Genomic DNA, 25,653 nt, shown 5'->3' on the forward strand with positions numbered 1-25,653 from the left:
TAACGCTTAGGGAATCAGAAAGTTATACCCGCTGTTATGTAATCTATTTAGTTTCACATCACCAACGAGGAGTATTGTGTCTATGAACTTAATTTTTTTAACTGTCACTCAAGTGATAAAAAATCTCGTATGACGTAACTTCAAAATTTTCGTTTAATTTAATTTAGGCCCAAAATTAATTATAAATTATTTGGTCAAAATTTTCAGTTATAAATATCAAATATTTTGTAGTTTTTAAGTGAACAGGAAATAAAAATGGCTGACAACAGAGCGCCAGAAGAACAGAAAGATGATAAGGACAAGAGGGTCAAAATCAATGTAAGTACAATTTTACTTATGTCCATGTGATGTCCATCGACATCTATGTACCTTACAGCACACATTACATAGATGTCAATACCTTTGTCTATTTAAAGTTAGCCAAAGTAGAATAGAATCAGGAGAAACTAGACTAGAGGAAGGGGATGGAGGGTAAAAAAATATCCTTAGCACTAGCTACGATGTACCTGCCTACTAACTAGAATTAGTAACATAGTTTTGAAAAATTATATGGCTCTGCCAATCAAAAAACAACTCCAGTGTCTAGTAGGTTTTGCCATTGTTCGCTAAAAAAAGTTACCTACACAATAAATTAATTTTCTGAAAGTGGAAAATACTACTGACCAACAAGATTGTTAGTATCTAGTGTTTTTATTTTTTGTGGTAGCGATCATAGGGTGATAAGATAATATAATATCAAAGGACAGTACGTTACGGTTAACTTTGACCCCAAAAATAATAATTCACGAAGCTATAAAGTTGCAGGATACTCGTAGATTATTAATTGCTGAGTTTGTGATGCGTGTTATCACGTACAGAAAAAGATGTCTGGGCTAAGAAAATATAACCCGTTTCATCGCCGACCTATACAGCTCCCACTGCTGGGCTCAAGTCTTCAGATTGAGATACTCGTAGCTTAGACTGTAGTTCCCACGCGGAATTTCTTAGCAGGTATATCCAAGTTTCCCTGCGATATTTTCACTCACCGAAAAGCTTATGGTGCTCCCTCATTGGCTGTTATAAATGTTATGTATGCCTAACGTTATAATATAAGACACGATAACATTGTCTAACACTTTATAACTTTTGTTACAACTTGTTAGATGTTTTAAACTCTCCCACATTGGTATAAAAATGTAATATAACACCATATAAAAATTGCATTTGCAACATTTTTTTATAACATTTTAAAATACAAAATAAATCAATAATATCACATTTTTGTTACAATTTGTTATAACATTTATAACAGCCAATGTGGGAGTACCATTAGGGTAAATATTTATGTAACTTTGCACATAAATTACTTACCCATGAACTACAAACATTTACTTTGCTCACCCGCGACCAAACGTGACGCTAGTGAGCAAAGTGATTGTTTGTAGTTCATTGATATCTGCAAAGCAACGTCAGTTTTAACAAATCATAAAATAAGTATAAGTTTTTATAAATTTTACGCAGGTTGAGGGCGAAGATGAGACCGGGGAAGGAGAGATGGGCCGCAAAAAGATGAAGCGGTTCCAGCTGCCCAACCTGCCCCGCTGGTGGCAAGCCAAGATCATACAATATGCGTAAGTGGTCTATTTAATAATTAGCTTTTATCCGCGGCTTCATTCTTACCATTACAACTGGCAGTTCCATTGAAATTCGGAGATTTCCATGAGAATTCTCAAATACCTCTATCTATCTCTGTATATTTTATACCTGTTTTCTGTACTGCTTACTATGTGTTGGAGTTCAATAAAGAGTCATTATATTGCATTGTATTGTAGTACTACATCGTGGTCATGTTCGTTGTATGAAGAACAACTACTGTGCATAACTAGATGTCTCTAAGCTGTACAGCAGACACTTTGGTATATATTTTATATGTATACATCTCGATCCCGTAGACATATCGACATAAATAGTTCTCTATGTGTTTTCTTTCGTGTTATTCATCTGAATTTCCAGATATTGCAATCGCCGGGAAGACTCTCCGTTCCAAATACAGCTAAGCAGCGTTTCCACTAATAATGTACGAGGATGTGTTTTTCATTAATCAATAGAAACGTTTCATTTACACATCCTCGCATAGAACATCTCTAGTGGAAACAGCTGAGCGGAGCAAGGCGAGGTAAATGAAGCATTTCTATTGGTTAATGAAAAACATATTCGTCGCAACACATCCTCGCACATCTCTGGTGGAAGCACGCCGCTTTAGCCTATAAGTACTCTATTAAGAAAATAAGTAAATCTGCTCACATAGCTTTAAATGGGTTTTCCAAAGTGCATCGTTTTGTATGCAATGTATTTAATGAATTGTGAAAATTGGAGAAAGCACTTTACATGCTTTTAATTAACTTGCCCTATTTGTTATTGTTGTTTTTTTTGGGTCAAATCGTGCAAGTTCATTTTGAAACACTTCCGGTGTTCCGATTGACTTGAAATTTGGTGTACATACGTAAGTTGGATGACAATTTAAGTACTGTCGACAAAAAATATAGTTAGCAAAAAAACTCGTAGGTATTAAAAAATACATTTTTGACAAACTTATCAATTACTAGCTTCGCCCGCGTGGAATTCGGTTATCGCGCGCTGTTCCCTCGAGAACTGTGCATTTTTTCGGAATAAAAAGTAGCCTATGTCACTCTCTGACCCATAAACTATCTCTATGCCAAAAATCACGTCGATCCGTCACTCCGTTTCGACGTAAAAGACAGACAAACATACAAACAAACACACACACTTTCGCATTTACAATACTAGTATGGATATGGATTTAGTACTTAATCTTTTAGATAACCTAAAACCACAAAATAGCCACCCGAAGACATTCTACGACTGGTGAACTCATCTGAACCATGACAGGCTAAAAAAGTAACAGGGAAAGGGAAAAATATTTTTATTAATAATTTATTCCGTGTTCTTATTTGATCTTATCTGAATCATATAAACACTTGCGTAGTCACTTTCTGCGAAAATAATCTGCTAATGTATGTTTTACGAGCATACGTTTTATAGATATTAAAAGATATTTCGGCGGTTAGACCTAAGGCGCGCCAACATGAGCCCATTCGTATCCTATTTCGTGTACAGAGTTATCATATCATAAACAATACAACGTCATATCATATAACCACATCGAAGTATAACCATAACAAATTGTGTTTTCGTAAATTGTTTTAAACTTTATCCTTTCCTGAATGTAGGTACGTGCTAATTGACCTAGAGTTCATGCGTTGAATTAGATAAGTTTTGTTTTCGGTTATTTACGTTACTTAGTGATACAAATGCAGAGATGCTTGTAATAATAATTAACAACTATGTCTACGACTTCTTCTACGATTGCTTCGCGACTATGTCTACGAGGGATTCGTTTATCTCGTGCCCGCGGGAACTAGGGTAAATAATCAATTACTGTCCACCGTTCAATGGGTAACTGGCCACCTTACACTAAAAATTAATTCTAGTTACCTAAAAATAGAATTATTTTTTAGTATAAGGTAGCCAGTTCAATGTTTTAGACTGTCGTGATCATTACTAATTTTATGATTTAAATTCGGGTTTTGTTCCGTAAAGGTAGCCAGTTATTGGTAGGTGGCCAGTAATTGACGATTTACCCTATAAGTAACCTATTATACCGTCTCGGGGTCTCAAACTATATCCGTACCAAATAGCTATTGCCCGCGCCTTTGTGCGCTTCATATAATTAGGCAGTAATGCATACTAACACTAGACGTAAGGCAACTCTATATACTAACTACTAACTCTGACATGTAATTACTTTATTTTGATTTTGATTGTGATTATGTGATTTAAAATATTGTTGTTTTGTTAATATGAAGCCTTGAGTTTTAAAATAAATATTATTATTATTATTATTTATCTGCAAACAGTTCGTTTTAGGTACTATAAAATTTTTCGAGATTAAACTACCCTTCACAGGATCTCAAACTATCTCCGTACCAAATTTCATTACGATCGGTTGAGTAGTTTAAGCTTGAAAACGTCTCAAACATACTCATTTTCACATTTATATTTACTACTAGTCAGGATTATAATTAGCCAGACAAAATATTTTTTGTCACGTTTTTTACCAGATAATAAAGTCAAATGATGCTGTGATTCAACAACGATGTCAATTATCATCTAGTAAACCGTAATCATTGAAATGATAAGGGCCTTTGCTCACCGTGTTTTTTAAACGCGTCTTATTGTATCGATACAAACGCGATACGCACGTGAGTTGTATGGTGGCTCTATGGCAAGAATAATGCGCTGTCAACGCACTTTTCTAAAATGTATATGGGTCGATTGTGGCACTGTTAGTGAAACGGTTAAAAAAGGTTTTCACTTACAGAAAAATACGCTACCCGAGGCTACTTTTTACCTCAGGAAGAACAATGTTCCCGCTGGACGCAGATGAAGTTTCGGGGAATAGCTAGTACCAGATATTTCCACATGTTTGTTTTATTCATTATTTCCTAGAGAAGCCTGTGCAGCTACAAGTGACACTGTATTGGCTCTGTGCACGACATCAGCGCCACCTAGCGTCCGCAACTTTTTTGGCTTTGATGCTCTGACGTTTTGAAATTTCATCGCGACATTGTGACAAAAATCAAACCTATAAGTAACGTATTAATTTATTACAAAATTACTGTGATACCGTGATTTGGGTGGACAAGAGGTTGTGAATTCATTTTTGGTCATTGCAACTAAGTAAATGAGGTAAGTAAAATTTATTCAAAAAGTGTGTTTTATTTTCGTTATGTCAGGGTTTGTTTACTTCATGTTTAGTTGTACTTTTACTGTAAAACGAAAAGATAAAGCTATCTTATTGGTTTCTTTGAATAATAAGTAGTAAAATTATATAATTGTTCTTATATCACTAGTTATAAATTAAATATCGTTTTCAGATCAAAATGAGTATCATTTTGAAGACCGGTTTTGTGAGTATCACTCAATATAAAATTTCAACCACAAACCGTTTCATAAGGAAAATTGTTGCTGGAGATGTAGAGGAATTAAGAACAAAACAGGGACAGTGTTCAATAATTCAAGCTCGCATCATAACACAAACATCTATTACTAAAATTAGGTAGTTAAAGTCTATACAAATTGCTTTGTTAATAACAGATTCAAATGAGTATGACAGATGACAGAGCCTAGATTATTTCTTCCTTTGGCCACTATGAGCGCTGCGATAGATTTTATTACCCCCACCTAGTACTTCGCACCCTACCAATAGTATAAACATATACTCAGCGGCACAAAATTTGGCCCACCCTTCATACAAAATTACTGATTTTGCATACAATTGAGGGCCAGATTTTTTACCGCTCAGTATAGGTAGGTAGGGTAATTACATTTGACAAACTATGAAGGTCGGCTGACGGCATCCGGCTGACCCGGTCGCGACCGCGACGTTGGCGCCATCCAGGTCACCCCCTCCAGCGGGAGCCGACTGCACCCAGGCTTTCTGGCTAGGCACAGGGCACAGACTTGAAGATGTCAGTTTAGAAAAAAGCAGAAAAAAACATACCCTCTCAAATAAGTAATGCCCCATTTGTCTAGCTGGATGTAGTTAAACTTTCAATGAACTAATAGTAGGTATAATGAAAGAAAAACCAATCAACCCCAATTAAAACAACCATGCACGGCTAATTCAAAGTTTAAGTGCCGATTCCACCGATAGGCCTCAGTAAATGCGCGGCTAAATTACCCGTGAAAGGTGTGAGGGTGAGATTAATGTTCGCGTGTGAAACACGTGGGGTGTTAAAGGGGGTTTGGGTGGAAGCGACAATGCTGATGGCAGTCATTGCACCCTCGTCCGCGGGAGTAGTAACATGCACTAGTGAGGTGTCCGGAACTAACATGCAGCGGTCGGCGTCGTCCTCTGCTCCTCCTAGTGAGGGCTCCTTCTGGACCACCATCGAGCTGCTGGCAGGAAGGGACCGCAGGAGATCCGCCGGAGATGCCGAGTGCACCATCGAACTGCCCCCGCGGTCTAATTCCGCTCTCAGGTGCACATGCTGACTTTACCTGAAACACCATGCAACTTTATTTGCTTTTTAATTTTGTTTCATTTATTTTTTCATTACTTGTCTCTGCATTTCGAACATGTTAAGTCTTTTTATTTTAAAGCATCTTTCTTAATTCTGTTGACTAAACTTTGCTGTGAACTTCTAAAATTGTATACTACCACTGAATTAACTCAATTTAATTTATCTTAAAATAATTACATACGCATTAAAATTTAAGAAAACCGGCCAAGTGCGAGGTGGACTCGCAACCGAAGGGTTCCGTCCCCCTTAAATATTTATTTATTTTCATTTAATTATTTATTTTTAAAGTGAATATACGACTAATATTCTATGAAGAGCAAAAAACGGCAAAAAAAATGAAGTTTGTTGTATGGAAGGCCCCCTTAAATATTTATTTTATTCTGTTTTTAGTATGTTGTAATAGCGGCCACAGTAATACATAATCTGTGAACATTTAAAGTGTGTAACTATTACGACTCAAGAGATAGAGCCCTGTGACAGACGGACGGACAGACAGACAGCGGAAACTCAGTAATAGGGTTCCGTTGCCACCCTTTGGGTACGGAACCCTAAAAAAGTTACGATTGTTTACCGAAATTGATATTTCACTTTACTTGCTGTGTCATCGCGACTGTCTCCTAAATTTTTTCACGTAATAATGAATGAATCCTTTTCAGTCCATTAGCGGTTCGACTTTCTTTTAAAAGTTTGTATAGTATTGTGAGTTGTGGTTTGGTGAACGAACGCATCCACTTAAGGTAAACCGAAGCGGTATAAGTGATGTATTTTAAAAGATGGTGTAGTTTTAGTAGTAGTAAGTAACAGAATGTGAATAAAAATCTAAGGCCAATTGTCGGTGCCATCGAAAAAAAATGTAAGATCTCATCAAGCTTATTTTGCGGTTCGTATAATGTGACATTATAGACAGACTCAACTCAATGATAGTCGTACCGAGAAATGTTATATAAAGTCCTATTGACAAACTAACAACATTTACATCAGTAATATCAAAAACAATACTTACGTCATGATATGATAATACTTGCCTATTTACATACTTGTCACCTTTCAATATTTGTTTTTAATTTATCGCTCGAATGTTTGGTTTTACTCAGAAATTGATTCTGATATAAATGTAGCTTCGATTGTATTGATGTTATTGCTTGCTCTATCATATCATGTTAGGTACCTATATAGATATTTTTTACGTCTGGGTTACGTAATATCTATGCCATCACATCGACAACATCATCCAAGCCCTTTGAACTTGCCCAAGCTTTTTTTCACCATGAGAACGAATATTTAGGTGTTGCTGAAAAATGCTGAATTTTTGTGGCAATTTGCAACAGTTTATTCAGATACTTAGACTCAACTAGATCTGTTAAATTATCTTAGCTGGTTAGAAATTCTAGCATTTTCAGCAACGTCTGATTATTAGTTCTCACAGTCCGGTTTTGCTCTTGTGCAAGTTCAAAGTGCTTCGATGATGATAATACACTGGTATGCGTAATAGTATGCAATAGTAACCATTTTGCGTCATTCACACCACCGTACATCCGTTTAAAATAAATATTTTGTTGAATCACCTCTGGTGGTCATTATCAATATCGAGCGCTTTAGCTTTCTAGTGCTTAGATAAAATTAATCTATTTTATATAGGATTGTTTGAAGTCTAGTAACAAGCGTATTGACTTTTGGTACTAGGTGTTTAGACTGAAGTACAGAAAGATATCATAGAACTGTGTTTTTTTTTCTTGAACAACGATTAAGTTGGTTCCAGAATCTACTTTTATATATTCAGGAAAAATTGCGGAAAGTTTGTTTTTCTTAAATACTTACGACATGTTCTTTATTTTTATTCTCTCTGCGTTAATAAACATCATACAACTCAACGCTTTATCATGATTTCGCAAGTCATTTTACGAAATTTTGAACACAACTATTTCACGGAACAGAACTGATTTAAAATTGTAGTGGTTATGCGAAATACTGAGCTAATACCTACTTGTTGCTGTAACTGCAGGGCTACTACGAAACTCGAAACTCGAAGTTCGTATCGTACCGTCTCTCTCGCTCTCGTATTAAATAGTATAAGTTGTCAAAGGGACCGCACGACATGAACTTCGAGTTTCGAGTTTCGTAGTTACCCTGCTAACTTTTTATTTCCATATTATGGTCATGTGATGTAGGAATCTCCTAATAAAAGAAACGACGAAACTTCAAAATCGGTCGGCTTTTATATAATTCACCTTCGTCTTCTTTTCTTTCTTTTCCTCCCATCCACTTAAAGGTTGACTGGTAAGGGAAAAAATCGCCTTTATACATATATCTCAATGTCTGTCAATTGTGTTTGTTACTTATTTTGTACAATAAAGAGTTTACATACCTACATACATTTACGATGAAAGTTTTCTAGATAACTTTCCTTGCTTCTTTGTTGTTGTTGTTACATGGGAATGTGAAAGAAAATTAATGATGCTATAAAAATTATCCCATAATTTGGTCATCTTATTTATTGGAGAGCTATATTGAACCGTTAGTTCACATAAAAATATAAATCATGAATTACGTCATGAATACGCAGACACATTCTGTTACAGCTTTATAAAATTATAGGTTCAATTTACCGATAAATAAAAGTCCGTCAAAAAACAACAGTATGATGTTATTTTTATCGTACCTACATCCCGCTAAGAATTTCAGGAAAACTAACAGACACAAAAATATATCATAAACATTTTATTACTTGTTCGATGAGCGTCAATCGTTATTCCACCGCTACTCACGTAAAATACACACACACGCGTTACGACTCTTATTTTATTACGTACATAGGTGTTTAGATAATTTTATTGCCCGGTATCTATAACCATTACTCTGCCCACTGCTCTGCAATACATACGGACACGATAGAGAGGCGAAGGAAACGGATACATAACATTTTAAGAGAGCAATTTGCTGTCTATAAGTCAGGTTTTAACGCAACTTGGTGATTCACGGTTTCATGGTAATTTGAAGGGGGTAAAGTGAGGGAAAATCGATGGACCATTGAATATGATCTTTTGATGGCTCTTGGGCGTGTCTTGCGTGATTAAATTACCTTGTGCACTCACTACTTGCTATCTATTACCTAAGTAAGAGTGATATGACAACCAACTCTCAATAATTCAATAATATGCATTCAAATCCTCATAAATTCCACAATTATTATAAGCTGTACTTTTTATCTGCAATCATCATTTTACCAACCATTAAAGGTGTCAATTAAATAACTGAAAATTTGAATTTTCTGAATCGAGCTTGATTACACTATACTTTGTACAGTTTGATTTTTTAATCCTTCTTTTACTGTGCCCTGTCTAAAGGTTTAAAAATGCACAATGCCAACTAAATGTATTAGTTTTATTTGGCAAAAACATAAAATACATAAGGCCTTATTCTAAAGTCACTTACAATATTATGCACCCTGGTACGGTATAGCCACAATTTTTTAAAATTTACTTAAAAACTATGGTGAAACATGCATGACCTGTCATGACATGTCACAATCACAGAAACAAAAAACAAATTAGCAAGGTTGTATTTTAGATAAATAATTATTCAATACTGGCCGCTTTTCTATCAGATTTTATATTTTCTTCAAAAAGCGGCTAAGCACACGCAGCTGACACAAGTACCTACAAATTACGAGTGTCTAGAAGTAAAAATCAAGTTGAATAGAAGATGTTGAAAATAGCCTGAATGGCTTCGAGAAAAGTATGGTACGGCCGTGCCTTTGTTTTTGTTTTGCTCGACTTGGCGGGGGCACTGCCGTGCCCCCAGATTCGAGTTGTGCATATATGCATTAAACTAACTTGAAGAAAAAAAATAGAGTTGGAGTGCCTAAGCTTTTTAGTTTAATAATTAACACGTTGTATAAGAAGATCCTCAAAGAAGTTAAATTAGCAAATGAAACTATTAATCAAAATCATTAGTCATCAAGGTCTTCGACCTATACCGTACCGTGTCAAATCATTCCCTCTCTTACCACCCCATATGGGTGACGACGACGACTCTGGCATTACTATTTCATGATTCATGGTAATGCACATTCGTCACTATTTACGACGTGATGGCAGAAAATTGAAAAGAGTCGTTTTTCTCCAGTTTGAATGGTATTGACTCATGCAAGCATTGGAAACATTTTCAGATATCAAACGATGTAAAATTTACGTAACTGTAGCGTGTTACAATATGTAACTGGGAAGGTTGTTTCTTTAACGACACCCAATTAGTTTAGTGCTACTGGGGTCGTTAATAGCCGAGTTTTACAAGGTAGAGCCGAATTCAGTACTTTTATGGAACAGTTTGGCTCGAAAGTTTTTATAGGTCTGTGAACATGCCGATTAAGTCACTTTTTTTATCGTGCATGAGTATTTTGTGTATTAAGTAAATAAGTTCTTAAATAATATTTGAATTATATAGAAATATGTATTTATATATAACCAATCTGCTTTCTCACTTTAGTTATATCAGTTTTTGTTGGAAAGGTCATACATTTCTGTACGTCCACTATAATCTTATATACATATCCATACTTTTCAAATTAATTTAGAATAGATTTATTACATATTTACGAATAATCGATTAAGAAAATCCTTTACCACCCAAGTTTCTACATATGTCGGTTACGTGGCTGAGAAACATCAACGGCCATTTTCACTTACGAATCAATATGACAATCAGCCTTATTGTTAGTAAGTATTCTGATGTAGACACTTTCTTTAAAAATATAAAAATACATCAACTATTCGTACAACAGTCAACTTTACGTACATTCGAGAACATTCAAGTTAAATAAAAGCTTTTAAAAATGTTTTTTTATTTATAAGAAGAATGTAGAGTTTTCCTTGTAAAAATGTTTACAGGTTCTGTCCAGATTCTTTCGGATGATCTCCATTGAAGTTCTCAATTGTTTGCGACCTTTCCTGTAAACAAACATGGCCGTTCCGTCCCATTTACCGAATTCTCGGATATTTTTACGATATCCGAACAGCCGATAAAAAGTGCACAAACCTCTTAGTTATTTATTGCGCGTGATTCACCGCCACTTATTCAGCTGAACTTTCGGGCGTTTTTAATTTTACACCCGCAGATTTGGGGCACGCTTACGAGTACATTCCTCGGATCGCGTCACACGATTGCGTAGCGTGTAAATGTGTCGTCACGTGTAATTCTGGCGGGATGTAAACAGTGCGGAGCGTCCACGCAATGATGTGCCGTGCAATGCAATCTCATTCAATTTAACCCCCAAATGCATGACGCTCATACTTATAATTATAACTTACAAGCAATGTTTAATTTTAACAAGCTTTGTTTGTATGTATTTGTAAATTGTCATCAAATCTTACAAGTTTTATTTCACTGAGTTAACACAATGTTATATTGCAACAGCTTTTACAAAGATGTTATAAAAACATTAGTGCTTATATGAATGTATCACGGATATGTCTATTGCAAGGTTGTATGTAAATTTTCTACTTTTATGCATGTGTTAGTGAGCGATGCGATACATCTGAAAATTATCGGACTGCATTGTTAACTAACATGGTTTTTTCTGAATCCTTCTACTAATATTATACATATATGCGGAAGTGAGTGAGTATGTGTGTGTATGTTTGTTACTAGTTCACACTAAAATGACTGAATGGATAGCGGAACATCGGGAATACCACATATAGGCTTCTTTTATCCCGATATTCCCATGTAGAGTCATGAAATTTCGCTCGGTTGTATTTTATGCAACGTCAATGAAAATCACGAAGTGATGGGCATTCTGACGGGAATTTCTGATTGTTTTTTTGTGATTTTCTTGATGCTGAAATGGTTTAACGAATTCGGATAAAATTTGGTACGCAGATAGCTGAATATGTAGAATAACATAAATTTCCGACGAAAATGTCATGCATCATTAGGGGGTCATCCATAAAATGACGTCACACATTAAGGAGGGGGAGGGTCAGGCGGTGTGATAAACAGGAACCAAATAGTTTAGTTTATTTTCTCAAAAATGTCCGTAAAAGTTGTCATTATTCTTTACATATCAGAAGGTGAAGTGCATAGTTTATGGTCAGCGAAAAATTAAAAAGTTAAAAAGATTGCAAGCGCGCTAGCTCGACAATAATGAATTAGCGCGCCTGCAATCAAGTCACATTTTTTTTAAAGTTAAAAAGGCCATGTAAATGTTGGCACAAGTCGTATACAGCCAAGTCTAATGGCCGGTATCAGATGTTTTGTTGGAACTCCGGACTTTTTCTATTGGGTCTGAAATAGCTTGTGGTGTTTTCGGTGGAAAAATACACCTGCAGTTTATTTTTAATGAAAAAAGGCGGGAAAGCATAAGAAAAATATTGGAATAAAATTAAATTTTATATTATATTTTGAGAAAAAGTTTATTCTATTTCAGAATTATTCACCATTTTTGAGAAAAGCTTTATAATATTAGTCTCAGCTGGAATAGCAATTGCTGGCTTCGTATTAGTTAAACGGACGAGCTTGCGAGTATACTCATACTCAGCCAGCAATTACCTACTTCCAGGCCACGACAATAATCTACTATTATTCATTCAATACTTAAATCATTATTTATCATCATTATAATTTACATAAATGGCAGCAAAAATAATTACAATTTCCAATAATAATTTCAATTTTCGTAGCATTATTTGTGACATGGGTAGAGGGGTACTAAAAATGGTCAAAATTGGTGTTTCCGCACTTTTAACCGAGCGGCTAAGAACTTAGGCGTCATTTATACAGCCCTTCCTTTACTCCCTAAACGGGCTATGAGAAGTGGCAAAATTAATTAATGCAAACGTTTATAACTTTACGGTTAGAATCGTTTGAATGACTAAATATCGCTGGCGTGCCTCCCGGCCATTAGCGGGGTGCTGTCTTCGAGACGCACAACAGGTATCGCTGACGCCGGCACGCGAGTATCCTAGTAACCGACGCTGATTATTCTGAGCAGCTAGAAAAATATTAAACTTGATTTGACACAGGAATTTATGTTAAAATTTCCTTTTCTAGTTTAAATCATGGATTTAGTTATAACTAGCCTGTTGACCGCGACTCCGTCTACGAAGAATTCGTTTAGCGCTATCCCACGGGAACTATGCATTTTCCGGGGTAAAAACTATCCATGTTCTTACCTTACACATATGTATACCGAATTTCACCTAAAGCGGTTCAACGGTTTAGACGTGGTGAGGTAATGCAAAGAAACAGACTTACAAACTTAAACATTTATAATATTAATGGGATAGTTTACGTAGGTTCACTTGTGACTTGGCAAATAAGAAATAAATTAAGTATTTAACTAACTAACAGTCCAGTTGTGATTTTAACTTGGGTACTTTCAATAGTCCGATCAACTTGCAATTTGTTAGTTTGAACAGTCACCTGCATAAATATCTGACAAATCCAACCGGCCCTAGAAATAGAGTCTTAACATGTTGTCTCATGACTATTTCCCAAAAAGTGGCCCACTTTAAGGGTTCCGAAGCCAAAATGGTAAAAACGGAACCCTTATAGTTTCGCCATGTCTGTCTGTCTGTCTGTCCGTTCGCGGCTTTGCTCAGGGACTATCAATGCTAGAAAGCTGTAATTTTGCACGGATATATATGTAAACTATGCCGACAAAATGGTATAATAAAAAACCGGCCAAGAGCGTGTCGGACACGCCCAAAATAGGGTTCCGTAGCGAGCGAAGTTTTGATGTAGTTACAAAATTACGATTTTTTCCTCGCAAAGATTTCGTGACGTTTTCCTGACGTCAAGAAATTTTTAATGTTTTATGTAGGTTATGTCTTATGATCTCGTCCTTAGGGTTAATAATTTTTTGACAAAACTGTTTTTTTGCCAATTTCATGACGGGACAACTTTTTGAGAAATACTCTTAAATAAAAATATTGGTGCTAGTGACTGTAACCTACCAAGTGGAAGACTATTTTAATTAAGTGCAAAAGAAATGTCAGTATTTTTGTGATGAACAGTAGTTATACGTTACTAATACTTACTATCAACAACCTTCGGAAATGTTGTGTTTTGGCATCGTATGTCCAGCACGTTACATTTTTAATAGTGTGTAAATTACCAATTTTTCACAGCCTAAGTTGCCGGCAACACCTACTAAAGGTATAAAATATAGCTGCCTCTCGTGCGAGCGGAGTCGCAGGCACAAGTAGTCCCCTAAACAGAATAAGCCGTAGTCAGTGGTACTTAGTAGACCCCGCCCAGTATGTTACGCCCAACAAGGTCTGACTTACATAACGCCGCGCCGCACTGGAGCCTTATATTTCTAGTTTCTAACTTAAATAGCTATTCTCTAAACGGGGTCGACGGCTATATATCCAAATGCTATAAGCCATTATATGTTATTGCTTATTGCAATCGTATAAACTTGAGTCACGAGAATTTGGGGAGCTTGTAGACTTACAGCTTTTGCATTCTTTTTGCTGAGAAGTGGTGTTCCCTGATCGCTTCAAACTGGCCGTCTTCAACTCATGAATGGGGATGGGCATTTATTACTATTATGCAAGGGCGCTCAATCTTAGTCTACATCTTCGCTTCCCGCCAGTGCCCTATTTCACGAAGCTACAAGTTACATTTTACAAGCGGTAATCTTTGTTTAACAGTATATATGCGTTAAAAAGAGACTACCGCTTGTAAATTGTAACTTTACCTTCGTGAAATAGGGCAAAGATGTGATTGTCACTAAACGCAAACGCAAGCCTATTGCTGTATAAAAAAATTAAATTAAGTGAAAGGTCATTCCCGGTCACAAAATAATGTTACATCGAGCTCTAGTCAACTATTAATAAATGCAATGTAAATATACAAAGATACGATACATGTATATATTTATCATTTTTGTATAGGTAATTATGGTAACATAAGGGATAATCAGCTCTGTGTTTTTATTGCAACTGCGATATTTTTTATCGTGCAGTAGGTAATTGTTATTAAAATTTAAGTAAATTTTCAACTTGAAATTACACAATATATGAGGCTCTATCAAGTGAATGGCTGACTATTGTTAGAAATTATACCTGGGAATGTTAGTTTTTGTAGATGTTGTTAAAGAATAGCTTATACCTGATATTCTGTCTGCATCACGTGGGATTTGAACTTTCTCGAGATTAATAGTAGCCTTTGTTATATTTGTATCGCACAATCTTCATTATATTATAATTAATAGCAGTCATCATCATCTTGGCCTCTATACTTCTCACTGAGGAGCACAGGCCTCCTCTCAGAATGAAAGGGCTTGGGCTGTTGGCCCAGCGCAGATTGGAAACTTCACATTCACCATTAAATGACTTCGCAGATGTGTGCAGGTTTCCTCACGATGTAGCTCATGGTAAATTTTAAATTTGATTCGCACATAAATTTCGAAAAATTCAAAATTGTAAGCCGGGCTGGAAACCAGGAAAATAAGTAGGTCACCAACCACTGGGTCACCACAGCTTTAATTAATAGTTAGTAGGTATAATCTTTTTAAGTAGGTGCGTTTACCCGTTGTCCGGTACCCATAACACAAGCTTTGCTTACTTAAGGACTAGATCAAATTGGTGTCAAATGTCCCGTGATTTTTATTTAACTTAATAAATAATAAATTCCTGCCCTCTTAATATCCTGATATGAACACGTCTTTATACGAAAATATAGTGTAGCTGTATGTGTATGTGAAGTTGGCGCGGCTCGTGCCATACCGTGCCAGCCTCGTCGGCAAAGGTCTCAACTATGACACTGGCAGTTCGCGTCAAAACTACTAAAACTGTGCGGTGATGGCAGAGCGCGGCTGCGAGCTCTCCGCCCCGACATTCCAAATTATTCAAAACGAACCGCGAAAAGCGAGGCAACCGCTCGGGGTGGTAAGTGACTGTTGCTGTTTAGGAAACGTCGAGTGATTACTGATTATGCATGACACTTTTATTGCTTTGCGTCACTCTTACAATCGTCACTTGCTCGTTTGCCATACAGTCGAATAAAAAAAATAAAAAAAAAACTCTTCATACCGTTTTTAATGCACGAAATCGTTACATGCTTTTCAGTAGCTCTTTAGGCATAGAAGCTGTACCTACCTACTACGTGTATACCTACTTTGACACTAAGGGGCTGTTTCACCATCCATTGATTAGTGTTAACTGACGGTTAAATGTGAAGCCCTCTCTATTTGTTTTGTTGAATAGACGGAGATTTTAACCGTCAGTTAACTAGCTCTAATCAATGGATGGTGTAACAGCCCCTAAGTATCTTAAACGCCATAAAATGGAGTTATTGCAACGTATTGCACGCACCTTCTCCAGATACCAGAAGAGGGACGCCAACAAGATTAAGGGGCTGTTTCACCTTCCATTGATTAGTGTTAACTAACGGTTAAATGTGATGCCGTCTCCGTCTATTCGAACAAAACAAATAGAGACGGCATCACATTTAACCGTCAGTTAACACTAATCAATGGATGGTCTTCTTCTTCTTCTCGTGTCGATGGCTTCACTCGTTTAAAGTATCCGCGACCAGAAAGTAGCGGTGTTGTCAGGGCTGGCTCTAAAAAGTGCCGTTTCGTATCGCATTTGATCGCAGGGGAAACCATCGTAGGGGAAGGATTAGCCGACCAACTCTATGTTGATCGTTGCCCGGGGTGCGCCAGACGCTAGAATTGCAGGTTAGAAAAATTTCCAGATGCGTCATACGGGGAGGCTCCTTCCATGCACCCCTGGATGGATGGTGAAACAGCCCTTAAATATGGCTACATAGTTATCTCTATCTCTCACTTTCATTACGTAATAATAGAACTCAGTTAATTCTTCTTCTTCTTCCTGGTGAAATCAGTGGCACTTGAGATATCCCATGTTAGGCCTCTAGGTTGGCAACGCATCTGCAATCCCCCTGATGTTGCAGGTGTCTATGGGCGGTGTTGATCTCTTACCATCAAAAATTCTGTCACTTTATTTTTTGAAAAAAATAATATTATTTTTATCAACATAGCTGCGTTGTTACGTTTCATAAAAAATGGTTCAGTCTGTTTTGAGATACTGAACTTTGAAATTACAATGTTGGGGTTTTTCAACTTTCCTAAGTTGGTTATGTGGGTATTATTCTCACCTGCTCTATTTTGCTCTATATTATCTTACAAATATGCTAACGCAACGCCGCTGATAGTTGTGTGTGGGATTCCAATAGAGAGATCTCTCTCGAGACAGACGTTACGCCTGTGGACCGAAGTCCGAAGGAAAAGGGTTGTAAGTTGTATACATATGTGTCCACTGTTGCTTCGGTGATTTGACTCATATCGTGAACACCGGCTTTAGCTATGTTGTTTGTCGGCAGCTTCGCCCACCCGCACGTGCGTGCGCGGCTGGAGAAGCACATGGGCTCCAACCTGGTCTCGCTGACGGACAAGTCGTACATGAACGACCTGGAGGACCGCATCCGCGAGGTCAACGAAGAGAACCTCAACAAAAGGATCTCCAGTCGTGTGGTGAGTTCATAACCCAGGCGACACTATTTACCGGCCCGAATAATACGGACCCGATTTTTCGTGTACACCCCCATAGAAACATGTCATATAAATAAGTAGGTACACTAAAAATCGGGTCGGTATTTCCATGTCGGTCTTGTCCGGGCCGGTAAATAGTGTCACCCCATACTCCTAACGTGGTAGCACCATGAATGAACTAACCGAATTTTACAGTGTGCGGGAGTCTAATGTTAGCTGAATCACGGTTGACGCTATTTTTAACCCCCGACGCAAAAAGAGGGGTGTTATAAGCTTGGCCGCTATGTTTGTCTGTGTGTGTGTCTGTCTGTGGCACCATAGCTCTTAAACTTTTTTTTTATTTGAAATCAGGTTTTCTAGCAATGGTTCTTAGATATGTTTTATCAAAATCGGTTCAGCCATTTTTGAGATATTGAACTTTGAAGTGACAAAGTCGGGGGATTTTCAACTTTTTGTTGGTTAGGTTATCATTTACTTTTACATAAAGGAATTCACCTCGTGCGCAGCAAAGTTCAACTTACAAAATACAAAGCTGTGTTTATGCCTGGAGCACGTACCTACCGTATCTGACAACTAAAAAATGTGAGAAAATTATTGTCAGGCGTTGAGTGTCTCAACTGATTGACTAAGTCTCATTGCTGTGTTGTATAAGTACTTACAGTCACGATGGATGAGCAATTTTGGAGCCCAAAATGACACTTTGCGAAGTCTTGTTGCCTCAATTGGCAATTATTCAACTGTAAATCATTTTGACCTCTACCAACGCCATTTCCTTTTACTGCTTAAGTACTGTTAGATTTAAATTACCATTTTTGTATCAAGAGGTGGTTTTCTTTTACTTGACATATAAGTACAGTCAAGTGCAAAGATATCGAGATGGCCAAAGTTACAAAAATATATCAACACGACCTAAATGTTAAGTGCATAGTCATGTATACATATTTTTGTAACTTTGGCCGTTTCGATATCTTTGCACTTGACTGTACATATGCAACGGTCGCGATTTTCATTCCAGTAATCCTGGAGACGCGAAGATATGTTTCCTCCTTTCCAGATACGCAACCCAGGAACAGACTGCGGTGCCGTCTTTCATTGCAATGCAATTCGTAAATGACGAATTTTCTAAAACATTGCTATCATTTAACCAATTAAAATTAGCTTTACATGTTTAATTCTATTCGCAACCGATAAGCAAATAAGTCACAACCGTAAATTACGCCAAGTAGCACAATAAACGCAAATGAAGGCTCAGCAATCAACTTTGACAGACTGACATTGATCTTGTCGGTTTCACATTTACGGTGCTATTAGCACATCACAAGCGACGACTCGAACTGATTAGCTGTCAGTCACAAGAATTATACGTGTGCACCGAATGAACAAACGTACCTACCTACACGTGATTCTAGTGTATGGTTCGCGCTGTGATCGAGCTATCGACCTGCTAACGTCTTATTATGTAAAGCAAATTAATATTATTTGGCAAAAACATAAAAAAGTATAGAATAGAACGGTGTGATCCTGGCCCTCCTCTAAAATATCTGTATCTTTCTGGCCCCCCATGAAGAAGGAAAGCAAAAATTTAATATTTGATATATTATTATATTTCAAGGAGTTTAATGAATCCTTTTCAGGACCGAGAAAGGGTCTTGATAAACAGACGACATACTTAGACGAACAAAAAAACGATTCTAGGAGAGTTTTTTTTTAACTAATGAATAAATAAAGCTATTTTAGCTTCGCCTGTTAACTAATGAATCTTTAAACTAAATTTTCACTCACTTCCTGTAGTGGTATTTGGTATTGACATTGACATGAAAGTTGGCATTTTATGATAAAGCAGTTATGCAGGTTCGTTTTGCAGTTATAAAGCGTATTTTTTAGGTAAAATCTTAACTTTTCAAGTTGTAATATCCCGGTCTCTCCTGGCAGCTTGATGAAATGGAACGGCTGAAGCGGCTCATCTTAGTCGGAAAGACACCCCTCAAAGAGTGCCCGCCGGAGTTGTACCACCACCCCGTCTTCGTGTTCTGGCGAATGGTGAACAAAGAAGTGGCCAGGGCCTCCAAGAAACGGGCAGACGCGTTCTACAGAAAGCTGAAGGCATCACAGAAGAATGATCAGGTAGCACTGACAATATTATTTTATCGGCTAAATATACCTATGATACTTTACTCAGCAATTAGACAAAAAAGGATCCCAAAGACCGTTACATCTATATTATAATCCTAACGTATGTATGCCAAATTTTACTGGAATCTAGGTATCAGTATTACTAGGTTTTTCAATAATCCGCTTTTTGACAAATAAGTTCGGCTTTACTAATTTCCAACATATAAACGAACAATCCTATTGTCTATATCAAATATAAACTATATTTACTTAAACTCCTCTACCCTAGTCCATGGACGAGGAAGGCGAATTAGAAGACGAAGAAGAAGAGCACGAAGCCCTGACGCCGGAGCAGATGATTGCCAAGTGTCGGCAAGAGCTGGACGAACAGGCAGCGGTCGACGTGGAGCGCGGCGTGCGCTTCACCGACGATCAGTTTGCTCTCATCAAGTACGAAACCAATGACGTAAAGACACTGAAGACCCTCACGGTAAGTCTACCGACTAAACTCTGCCACCACAGTAGACGATTAACAAGTATTGACAAGAAATAGGCGGCGACAGACATAAGCCGAGACGTATCTATTATTCATTGGTAAATAGTTTGCGTTCATCTAATTAGGGACCAACGATGTAAAAACTTCAGATAGTTGTCTCCACTAGCTTTATCTCAGCAGACTCACTGTCTGTTGCAGATGCAAGCAAAATATCGGCAAGAGCACCAACCACCAGAAGTCTCTTTATTGAAAATAAAGCAAAGCAATATATAAAAAATTACTTATATTACCCCACTAGTAGATTTCCTATAAGCTACTTCTTAGAGAAGTAAATCTGTGATGTGTAATCCTAAGGTTAACCTTTCAGCCTTATAGAAATTTCTCATTGGAAAGTCACTAATGCTTTGTGTAAAGCGTCACGTAACTTCTCGACGTTTCCTTGTAATGTGTAGTTTCAAAGCAGTAGCTGACTAGTGTATATCGAAATGTAAACAAATAGAGCTCGTGTCTAACTGGTTTGTACTAGATAACGGGGTTCTATATTGACCCAACCTCTGACAGACGAAATGGTCCGTGGACTCGACCTTATCGATCTCATGCGGTGACTTCACGCTGGCATGAGGCGGAAAAAGTATTATTCACCTCACTAGCTCGAAAAACTTTCTTTATCCTTCGAAATCTGCGTGGAAAGTCGCTTTTTATCCTCTTGGCTGGAAAAAGTTTTTGAAATTCGAACGTTATCGTGAACGGGTGCCCCCTTGAAAATACATAACGACCGCTTACTACTTTCACAACCCCGTATCTGGCCACATTAAATTGCTTTAGAATCATCTTTATGTTAAGTAATATAGTGTTGATTTCTTGTACATACAATTCGAGTAGATATGAGGTTGAGGAAGTAAGCGTTGAATATTGAATTGACGTGTTCACAAAGAAAGTTCGTCATACATTGTTGAAGTAATATTTAAATCTGTTTATTAATCTGTTATTTTATTCTTATTACTAAACATTTATTTAGTAATAATAAAGCTTGAAACTTCCGTGAGACTCACTCATATTAAATGATATTGTAACGGATAACTCACGTCTTAAACCGAGTTTAGCTCGACGTGTTTCGACTATTTCGTAGTCCTTCTTCTCAGGAGTTAAGGTTATGTTTAAGAAACCTCGTCGATTCCCTACAGACGTGTTATACCGACAAACCAGGGTACTGAGAGTGCGGCAACTTTTCATTATTAAAGCAGTCTCTCTCACTCACAGCGTGATTCTCAATTCTTCATTGCACGGAGTAATGATGAGCAAACGAACTTATAAAGCATCTCTACCCCTCGTTAGTGTGTCTAAAGCGAAAAATGTTGTACAAAAATGGCTTTTAACTCTATCGTATGGAGAAACGGAAAATTTGGTTGCCAATTTTATGAAGTTAATTATGTTTAAATACTCCAGGAACAAGTCAAAATACAAGCGTGAAGACACACACACACACACACACACACACACACACACACACACACACACACGCGCGCACGCACGCACGCACGCACGCATTGTGCTGCACACATTTCGTCAAAATAAACATCACACTCCACGAGTTGAGCTATCATTCATTACATAATGTGAATGTGTCACAAAGCATCCTTCTCTACTTATCTACTTAATAAATAATATCTATATCCCTGAAAATGCCATACCATAGCTGTAACTGATACCAGAATATGTTCCTCTTTTTAAAATAAATAAATATGTAACACGGGTAGGTACAAGGTCTAGTAATAATGTGTTTTACTTTTCATCGTATTTTATTGGATAAGTTCATTCATATTTATCTTGCTTTCTCAATTGGCTTCAGTAAGCTAGTTGAAAAACCGGCCAAGTGCGAGTCGAGAGTCGCGCACCGAGGGTTCCGTATAAATATTTTTGGTATCGTCTTGGGTCGTCCCATTCGTTTTTAGTCAAGTTCTTAATTCGTCTCATTCTGATTTCGTCATCCATTCTTCATTCGTCACTTTCGGTGGTAGTCTTTGTCGTCTTTGGTCATATTCGTTGTGGTCATATTCTGCTATTAGTCTTCATATTTTTTGGTCGTGATCGGTGTTAGTATATCTCTTTTTTAGTCTCATTCGTTATTCGTCCTATCGTCTTTGGTCTTATTCTAAGTTCGTGTTTTTCTTATTTGGCCTCTTTAAAAATTGATATCATTCTTTATTGGACACATTCACGTTGAGTGGCCAGTAACGTAATAGCGTAGGTTGTATAACTAAAGCGGGAATTGAGACGAAAACCGAACAAGACGAATTATGAATGGACCTAAAAACGAAAGTGACTTAAATGGGACCAACAACGAACGTGTCGAAATAAAAATGTGACGAGTAACGAATGAGACTAAAACTAAAAAGACTAACACCGAACATATCAAAAGAAGAAGAGACAAACATCGAATGAACCTGAATAAGAACAAGACAAACAACAACTATGACCAAAGACGACAATGACTAAGAGCGAAAGTGACGAATGGAGAATGGATGACGAAAGCAGAATGAGACGAATTAAGAACTTGACAAAAAACGAATGGGACGACCCAAGACGATACCATATTTTTATTACATGATGCTTCGTACCAAATTTCAAGATTCTGAGTTCACGATGGTTCACGGGAAGTACCCTGTAGGTTTTGATTCCCTTGCGAGCGAATTTGCGGCATAAACGGCTGTATCTTTTGATTGCGTTGGCTTAGAAGTTTGATTTTTTCACAGCTCCAAGGGACAGTAGACCTAGATAGATAGTAGTAGATATAAATTTCAGCTTGATATCTCCACGCGTTTCTGAGAAAAAGGGTCTTGAAAGACGGACGGACGGACGGACAACACAGTGATCCTATAAGGGTTCCGTTTTTCCTTTCGAGGTACGGAACCCTAAAAAGCAAGATAAATGCAGACTTCTCCGACAAAATACGATGGCAAAACATTATTCACTGCATCTGTAATTGATAACAACAAATCCAAATATAGGAAACAAACGAATGCATCTATTTATCCCACATTTGTCCATAAAAACAAGATGCTCACGTGCCTTTGTCATGGTTAATATTTGAGTCAATTAGGCGTAAATACTTTTTCATTAATTAATGTTATTATTGTACAATGACTGATTTCTACTATCTACTAACCGATTCAATCCAGTTTGATTCTGAGCACTAATCACACTTTGATAGTAGCCGGACCTTGTGATGCGCATTTAACGTACAATTTTATTATTTTTCATCAATAGCCCAACAGGGCTACTACGAAACTCGAAACTCGAAGTTCGTGTCGTGCGATCCCTCTCGCTCTCGTATTAAATAGTATAAGTGTCAGAGGGACCGCACGACACGAGCTTCGAGTTTCGAGTTTCGTAGTAACCCTGCAGTACAGATATGTCGAAAGAGCTAGGGGAGTTGGAATGTATTCTGAAGTTAATGGAACTTTTACATGTTGTTTGAAGGTACACTAAGAAGGCTATTATAAGTTTCCTACTTCGAGGACCGTGTGCTAATTTAAGGGGGACATTACTTACCTTAAAATTGTATGTTTTTTTTTTAGTTTTTCACTTTCATCTCTTAAACCTTATTTTGTGTACCGCATGACAAATTTAAGACCATTAAATTTCCTAAAACTTAATAGGAAAACTAAATTTTCAGGGTATTGATTAAGGGTGTTACAGCCGATCAAAATCGGACAAAGTTAGAGTCAAGTCATGATGCCATACCCCTACAAGCTAAAACGTTGACGTGAAAAATCTTATTAATATAATATAGCTAACTGTTGCCCGTGACTTGGTCTGCAGAGAATTTTTTTATGCGCCGGAACTATGTAATTTTATGGGATGAGAAAAACTCTGTGTGACTTTGTATATAATTGATCTGTGTATGCCAAATTTCAGCCAAGCTCGAAAGTGTAGCGGTGATCGTTAATATGCAAAGTAAAAATTAAGGTATCGTGACGGAGTGAGGGATGCGCGGGGCGGTGGCACGTGGTAAACGTAAGCGCCACTTGATGCGCGCGACTGTCACATGCGCAGAAATGTAAGTGTTCGGTACAAAATACGTCTCGATCGCGTTCGCGTTAAAATCTCAATTTGTATGTAACACGAACATCGCAAACGTTCCGCGAGAGGCACTGTTCGTGTTTGCATACAAATTGGGATTTTAACGCGAACGCGATCGAGACTTATTTTGTAACCGAAAACTTACACTAAGGGCACAGCGTTGCACTTCCGTGAATCGATTCGATCAAATTCCGTTGCACCCGAGCTTCTGACTTCCGGGTTACTGTTAAGTAACCCGAATGTTTTCAGAACACATCTAAGTACAGTGGAGGTCAAATATATGTTTGCACTTTACTACCTTTCATGTTTGAAATTATATGTATAAAATTATCACAAGGCTTACAGTGACAATGACAAGGTACTAAAGTGTAAAGATATTTTTGACCTCGACTGTACCAAATTACACTCAAATACGTTTTAGAGTGAAAGAGTAACAAACACACGCACTCTCAGTAGGTTCATAGTTCATCAAATCATGTGAAAAACTGAATACTCGTATCATTTTCAAGTCAATGGTAGTATATTCGAGTGACCAGTGCACCACATCCACAATCTTAGTGTGGCATGTAATAGTCCCGTAGATATCCGTCATTTCTTAACTGCCATCCATTCATTAATAAGCGTAAATTGAAATAACTTCCGTAAGATCCATTTTGTTTACTTTTTAGCAGATTTATTCGTTTTATACAACAGCCCTGACTTCAAGCGGAATAGTGTCACGATCGATGATGACGAAGACTCCCTTATCTGAATGACCTTTACTTTACTACATGATGTAGTCTACATCGTGTTGATTACCGTAATACATTCGAATTTTCTCTTTTTCAGACCGTAGAAGAACTGTACTCGTTAGCTGACAAAATAATAGGCACGAAGCGCATATGAACTATTTTTTATTTCTAAGTGAAATAGAATTTTAGCTCAAACCTTAGCGGCTCGCACCAACTGATGTAGTGTGCTAACACCACGACAAACTTTTCGGCCCTAAGCTTTTGTTTTGTAATTATTTAATTGAAAATGTAATGTACTTGTACTTAAGATTTAGTAAGTAAGAAGTTGTTGCGTCTTTGCGATGTATTACGTATAAAGTAAATATTGAAATACCGGAAACCAAAACTACGATATCAAGCAGTAAATATAAGTAAACACTGTAATTTTGTATTAAACTGTTGCAATTTTAAACTACTGTGTTATTTATTACCTTTACTCTGCGGTCTCATCAGAGATGTGGTGCGAGGAATGTGTTTGTCATGACTGATGACATGAACCAACAACAGCGCTTCACTTACTCGTACCTGTGCTCGCTCAGCGCAGCTCTACTGGAAACAGCTCGGCGAAGCGGGGAGAGGTAGGTA

The 25,653-nt window shown here is 37.3% G+C and overlaps 1 protein-coding gene across 2 annotated transcripts; it reads left to right on the forward strand.

The window, feature by feature from the left end:
* The first annotated feature begins 106 nt into the window (after nucleotides 1–106).
* LOC141426205 (uncharacterized) lies at nucleotides 107–25,480 on the forward strand. 2 transcript variants are annotated; one of them, XM_074085058.1, is made up of 6 exons: nucleotides 107–318; nucleotides 1,501–1,610; nucleotides 17,439–17,589; nucleotides 19,540–19,731; nucleotides 20,009–20,209; nucleotides 25,127–25,480. In XM_074085058.1, exons 1-6 carry the CDS (start codon nucleotides 256–258, stop codon nucleotides 25,181–25,183), a joined length of 774 nt encoding a protein of 257 aa, XP_073941159.1. In that variant the 5' UTR covers nucleotides 107–255; the 3' UTR covers nucleotides 25,184–25,480. The 2 variants fall into 2 exon arrangements, with proteins under 2 accessions (XP_073941159.1, XP_073941158.1); XM_074085057.1 differs by lacking the exons at nucleotides 107–318; nucleotides 1,501–1,610 and adding an exon at nucleotides 5,631–6,044.
* Nucleotides 25,481–25,653: the final 173 nt, after the last annotated feature.

The sequence above is a fragment of the Choristoneura fumiferana genome, chromosome 3 (genome assembly GCF_025370935.1).
Source record: "Choristoneura fumiferana chromosome 3, NRCan_CFum_1, whole genome shotgun sequence".
Taxonomy (NCBI): Eukaryota; Metazoa; Arthropoda; class Insecta; order Lepidoptera; family Tortricidae; genus Choristoneura; species Choristoneura fumiferana.